Below are 6,740 nucleotides of genomic sequence, written 5' to 3'. Positions count from 1 at the left end.
CCCCCCCCCCCCCCCCCCCCCCCCCCCCCCCCCCCCCCGCCTTTTTCCCATCCAGGAGAGAAAGAAAACACACCAAACAAAACTGTGCATGCAAAATTAGAAAACCCATGAATATATAGAGTATCTTGTTGGCAAAACCCCATTTTTGCAGTTTTTTAACCTCTTTTAAAGCTGTGTAAGTAATGTGAGACTATTATTATTATTATTTGCAGCAAGCATTTAATGTGTGATCTGTAGTGAAAAGCTACAGGTGCACAGAAATGCTTTTGATGTGTTGAAGTCCTGCAATAGAGAAAGATGCAGCTAGAATGAAGTGCATCCAGAAGACCATAACTGAGCTAATCCCAGAAGAAAGCATCTGCATGTGTTGTGGTTTCTACTTTAATGACTTTTCAGCACAGTCTTACAATGATACTCACCATGTCTACATTTCTTGCAGCACTGATCATTTAAAATGTACTCCTCCTCTGCACAGATAATCTCTCGCTTAGCAATGTTTCTCTTCCTTGTAACAAATTTATTGTGTGCTGTGTGTATGGGAATCTCTGTATCATTTTTGCAATGTGTTTCCATAACTAACACAACAACCTAGGAGAGAAGAACAGCAAATTATATAGGAAATTACCAAGGACTGTGGGTGCATGTTACTGCTAGCACAGAGTACATCAGCACTCTTATTCCATTGCTAAAGATGTTGATACTCACCCCCTTACTAAAGTTGTCTATTAGGTCAGAAGAGTTAATGGAAAATGAGAAGACATATCAGATTTAATGCTATCATCTCTACCATTGCAGACACTGATTGTTTGAAAATTAATGCTTGAGAACAGGCCCATACATCTGAGATGTAAAAGATAACCTCATATGCCTAGTTATGGTGCAAAGCAAAGAAACTCCCATTATTTTCTTGAAGAGCATTCTGTGCATCACATCACTGTTCCAAAATCTTATTTTTCTGAGTCATTGGTAACGTTCTTCCTTACAGAATATCCTTATTTCAAATGGTATATTTTATGTTTTTGTTACTGTAGTGTTGCTTGCAAACTGAATGTTAATAATTCTCTAAAGAAAAAAATAACAATTGTGCTTTAATATCACCCCAAATACCTGATTTCTAAATTGATCTTATTCTTACTTTGCTTTCCAATTCAACTCCTTTTTCTCCTCAGCAGATGATGTTTATACAGTCCTAAAGAAGTCTCATTCTCCATTCTATCTAATTTACACCCTGTTCCATTTCTTTGAATGCATTCTCAAGTAAAACTGCATAATGCCTGGGTTTGTTGCTTTTGTCTGCCAGAGGATGATATTTAGTGGCTAATTCATGTAATCCTTGTGGTTTTGTGTGAAACTGCTTCAACACTTTTACTTCAGTTAGATGCAAAAAAGTGTACGTCATGAACTTACTGGAAAAGGGAGTTGGATTTCAGACTGGCTTCTGATGTCAAGGAAGCATTATCTGTAGCTGATGAACAGCAGTAATCAGTACACTGACTGGAGACTTCTACAAGTAGCCACTTCTATTGATCCTCTAGGCTATTCACAGACAGGAACCTTTTCCTAATACTCATCTGTTTCAAAATGTATATCCATCAGCTCCTAGATGGAACTTAGGAAGGCCTTTGTTTGCACCTGGAGGAGGGGTTTCAGCAGCCAAAAAACTAACTGAATGCTTGAGCTGGGTGCATGACTTTTCTTGTTCAGCACTCTGACTTTGGTGCCTAAGCTTTCAGGACATGCTTCTCAGAAACTGCATGCAAAGTTGTTTACAAAGTAAACTTTTACAGAAACTCTCAAACTGCTGTGCCACATGTGATTTGTTTTCCTTTTGCCTGGGAGATCAGTCTAACAGCTGGGATAGAAAGTCCAATCAGAAGGCAGTTACCAAAAAGCAGGTCTCTCTCCCTGCAGCGCAGTGCCTGTTTTCTGTCAGGTGGTGGTGGAGTGTGCTGCTCTACATGCTGCTGCCTCTGGGGGCCAGGCCTCAAAGGCAGCCTTGCAGGGGTGACCACCACTGCCTGCCATCAGCCTGGTTTGGCTTCCCATGGATGAAGACAGAGCCCCTTGTCTCTACCCCTCTGCCAAATCTGGAGTTGGGCTGAGGGAACTGGTGGGTGCACTGTTTGTTGAGCTGGACCAAGAGCATCTGTTTGTGAAAGAAAATGGTGCAGATAATTTGGATCTGGAGGCCCTGGCAGCTCTGTGGAAGCCAGCTCCAGGAAATTCAATGGCACCAGGCTTTCAGCCCCCATCTGTGCACGTAGAAGACAGATGTGAGCAGTGTTTGCAGCATGAGGAAGTCAGTGGGGAAGTAGCTGGTTCTCTCCTCTCTGATGGAGATATTGTGACTCAGCAGTGATGAGTAGCAGTGCCAGTCCTGACACTGACACCCAGCATGTAACCAATTCCTGGATGTACCCACTTGCATCTCAGAACTCTCTGCCCCACCATAGCACCAAGCAGCTCCTTCCTCCTCATCTGCCCTCGCCTGTGGCCTGGCTATGTAATATGCCTGCTGGGGAGCAGCCACCATCATGCTTTAGGCACTCAAATCTCCCACTTTAGAGCTGTGAAGCAGCAGTTGTGGTTTTTGGGGAATAAGAGCACAACCCCAAGCCACACTAATGTAGAGTGAAGATTACTATAGCCCTACTGCATCCCTAACACATCTATAAACGTCTCAGGTTTATTGTTCAGTTCTTCTCTCAGAAGAACTGAATGATACTGGCAAAGAACAGGATGTGTGCTGTGAAAGAAAACGTAGAGAGAATCATGTAGGAAATGGGATAAAATGAAAGAAGAAAACTTCTTTCTAAATGACTACTATCAGTTAAAGTTAGTAGAGTTGTTTTCAGGGTTTACTGAACCACTGCAATCACAGTGCAGGCATGGACATACTTCTGCCAAGCAAAACTCAATTTTGCATTTTTTTTATAGACAAACTAAGCTGATAGAGTGGGGAGAGGCAGAAATTTGCTTTTTTTTTTTTTTTGGATGGAAGCCCGCCACTGTCACTTGCAGAGATGAACTTCCTGGTACACTTACAAGAAGTGGGGATCACTTCTCAGAACCTGACTTTAAGCAGCACCCAACACCTACATAGCTTTTGCTTGCAGGGGCTCCATGAGTGCCTTCCTGCATAAGGAACAAAGACAGAAGTTAGAGGATTTTAGTTTTCCAAATAACGTTTTTATTTTGAAATTTTTTTTCTCCTGGTTTTGCACTCTATGAAGATAACTTCACTTGCTGTAAGTGTTGGACTGTTATTTAGCATTCAGAGCACAGCTTAATTCTTTTTCTTGCTGCTGCTGAGCAGCGAGTGCAGCCAGCAGAAAGGAAGTGTTTTAGGGGGTTTCAGGGAGGCAGGGGTGAAAGGTGCTTTTTTATGATGTGTATGTTCAAATAGAGGCCGTGTATTTTCAGTCTAAAATGATTCACAAATGCTTTGTTCTACTCATCCTAAACTAGAAAACAGTTTTCATATCTAAAAATTGACTGAACTGAGTAGTCAACAGGGAGACCTGATCTTAACAGGTTCCATAAGAATTATTGCGTGGGCCTAAATTTTTCGGTTTTGCTCTTTCTGCGTTGCATAGGAATTTGAGAGACCTTTATCTTCTCCCTCTCCTCTTTTCCTTCCTCCAAATTGCTTTCTGCAACAGCATGAGAGATAGAAAATCTGTCTCCATCTATGTTCCCAAGGCAATGACAAGAGTTACAGTTCCCTTGAAAACTTGCGGTATTGTAACTCTCAGTCCTCAGATTCTTCCTGCATCCAAGTATTCTTCATAATCGGTCAACTTCCTTGACCGGAAACCTTTCAGCAGACACACCTTGTGGGGCTCTAAGATTGTTATGGAAGTGCATGAATCTCTTACTTGCATGCAGGCCTTTTTAAAGCTTTACAGTATTTCACCCTCTAAGTCAAAATTTGTCACTGCTTTTTTTCTGTTATAATACCTTTGATCTTTATTAAGCCACTTTCCCTATTCCTAAGCCATAGATGCCTACAGATGAGAGAGCTGATGCTTTCAGAAGTTGGTGACTATTTTCCTTCCATGTTTATTACCTGGGGCAACATGCATGAGGTCATCGGGTGCTTTCTAAGTGTTAAAAAAAGAAAAGAGGGGGAGGGAGGATTTGAGGATTTTCTCTTTTTCTTTCTTTTTTTTTTTTTTTTGCCAAGAAAAACCTTAGCCTTTTTTTTTTTTAACTTGCTTCTGTTATTTCTTTGACTTTCTAGAGTTAGCTCCACTTCAGTACAGTTTTCCTTGTAAGTAGTCTCACTTACACAAACCTTTCAAGATGCTTTTTCAGAGTAAGAAATGATATAGTGCCTGTTACAAGTATTCTCTGCTTCAGTTCTTTCAGTACAACAAAAATTACTGCTTCCAGTATTTCCAGTATCAATTTTTCCCCATCTCTCTTTTTTTTTTTTTCCCCAGTAATGCAGAAGTTGGTAGCTAGCACCAAAGTGGGCACTGAAGGTAGTATTTCTTCAAGTTGTAAGTCCTCGTATGAGGAGAACTAAGAAAGTTTTATTTTCTGAGGCCTAGGAATGGGAGTTGGTATTTCCCACACATAGAAGCATCCCAACCTCCTGAATTCTGAAGTGTATGTGTTCAGCACCTGCGATGGCAACAACCCTCAGTTAATGCCATGTCTTAAAATCGCAATCCAAATTCAATCCATTACTATTTCACATCTCAGTTGTCTCATGTGCCAATCACAGCAACATATTTGGGGATGGAGGTAGTTTGGTTGTTTGTTAATTTTTCTTTTTTTAGGAGCACTGTACACTACCAACTTTAAGAAAGTTGGAGGGTAGTAATAGCTACCCTTTCACGTTGTGATACTGTGGCCAAGAGGTGGAGTGGTAGAAATTTAGAAATTTTTTCCATTTTCCTCCAGAGCTGGAATGCTTACACTTTTCAGTTGTTTCCGGGGTCATCCTATGATTTTATGGCTGCTTATATGCATACATTTAAATATTTGTATTGATCCCGTGCAAAGCAAGAAAGAGGGGTCAGTACAGCTGTGTGGGACTGTTTTCAAAGGCATATCTTCTAACCTCCCAGAAGACTGCCTGCTTTGTAAATAATTCTATAAATCATTACAAAATATTTAGATAACATTTCGCAAGATGGCTTATTCCTCTTTAGAGTGCATCTCTGAATATTATGTGGTTTTTGAATTAGGGTGAAGTTAGATGTTTTCTAGTTTTGTGGGTCTCATTGCTATTTTGCATTAGTATCCTTGCAAGTGCTTTTACTTTAGCGCAGCAGAGGGTTGTTTGCAAAATTGACGTTTAATTCAGCAGACTCCTTTCACATTCTGGTTTAATCAAGTTAGTAGGTCAAACATTTGTCAGACTTACTGATTTATAAGTAGTGGAACCACATGCTAATAAAAATATATATTTTTTTTAATGCATGAATGCATGTAGGAGTGCTGTTTGGAAACAATCGGAAAGTAAGAATAAGAACGATCTTTCTACTCCGGAAGCTGTGTGGTAAGAGAATGTATTTTTTTTTTTTTTTTTTAATCTTAATTTCTGTTCTGAATAGCTCTAAGACACCGAGCGAGGCCAATTCTGCCTGTATACATTTCTGCCGCTTGTTTGCTGCCTGTATAGCAAGAGATGATTCATGCTTCCGTCAGCAGCTCTTTGTATTTACTTACTTTGTGCAAGGGTGAATGTAGAACCTTAAAATCACACTATAAATCCTTTTGATTACTACCTGTTGTATAATAAATCATATCTGTACTGTTTCTAACTTTCACACCTGCCAAACCCAAGGCAACTCATATTCAGAGGGAGCACAACAACAGCACAAAGAGATTGTGAGTGTGAATCCCAGCACGTTCCAAGGGGCGAGGGCCAGGCGGGGGCAGTGACGCATGCCGTGTCCACAGGGATGGAGGTGCAGCTCTGCCATGGCACAGGGCTGGCTGTCTCAGGCCGCCTCCCCGCCGTCCCCCCGCTGGGCGCAGCTACAGCCAGCGTCCAGCTCTCCCCAGCCCTCGGGTCTAATGCTCCTACAGGCTGCCCGTGCTGCGGGTGCTGAACCACCTCCATGTGGCAAAATGGGTGTGAAGGTATCTCCATCGGTAGTAATAAACGTAGGCGGCTGACCCGTGCCCTGAGGGTACCAAGACGTGTACTCTGCACAGGGCAATGATTCACGCAAGAAAGAAACGCCCTGCCCCGCTTTCCAGTAAGTGCCTCGGCCCAGGGTGCTACGTTCAACGTCTCCAGATTTTCTGGGCTCACCGCTGACCACCACCAGCAGCTCCTCCGTCGCAGCCGTTTCCTGCGCGCTGCCCTCCCGGCCCGGCCCGCCGTGCCCCCTCACCGTGACGGTACGCGCCCCGCAGCGTCGCCACGGACAGCAGCCCCACCGGCACCCGTCCCCTCCTTCCCACCGCTGTTCCTCAGCGCCCGCCGCCCTACGCGGTGACTATAACATAGCTACGAGTCTGAACCTGAATTAATTACATGAGTTCCCCAGGAAAATAGGACAAGTTTCTTTGTTTGGCGGCCGGGCAGCGCTTTCGGCACCGCTACCGCAGCTTCCTACGTCCCATGCCGGCACCCCACTGCTAGGCGGCCACTTACGAGGAGCAGGTGAAAGAGTCCCCGAGCCATGTCCCCGCGCAGCGCCGTCTCGCAACCCGCCTACAAAACGAAAGCCGCCGGGCTTCTGCCCGAGTCCGGCTCCTCCCATGTTGGTAAGCAT

The 6,740-nt window shown here is 43.4% G+C and overlaps 1 protein-coding gene and 1 long non-coding RNA gene across 2 annotated transcripts in view; one reads left to right on the top strand and one right to left on the bottom strand.

The window, feature by feature from the left end:
• The window catches only part of LOC122175304, a 29,595-nt gene extending 24,082 nt beyond the window's left edge, over positions 1 to 5,513 (top strand). Inside the window, exon 5 of the long non-coding RNA XR_006177384.1 lies at positions 5,447 to 5,513. This is a non-coding gene — a long non-coding RNA (uncharacterized LOC122175304). The remainder of the gene's footprint in view (positions 1 to 5,446) is intronic.
• The window catches only part of FAS (Fas cell surface death receptor), a 14,476-nt gene extending 7,736 nt beyond the window's left edge, over positions 1 to 6,740 (bottom strand). The window contains 3 exon segments of the mRNA XM_042862865.1: positions 420 to 588; positions 6,620 to 6,676; positions 6,678 to 6,740. Coding sequence (XP_042718799.1) covers positions 420 to 588; positions 6,620 to 6,676; positions 6,678 to 6,740 — 289 coding nt within the window.

Source organism: Lagopus leucura, unplaced genomic scaffold, assembly GCF_019238085.1.
Source record: "Lagopus leucura isolate 7727_CA_CO unplaced genomic scaffold, USGS_WTPT01 Super-Scaffold_739, whole genome shotgun sequence".
NCBI lineage: Eukaryota > Metazoa > Chordata > Aves > Galliformes > Phasianidae > Lagopus > Lagopus leucura.
The sequence above is the reverse complement of the archived record's forward strand: the minus strand, read 5'-3'. Positions and strand labels throughout refer to the sequence as shown.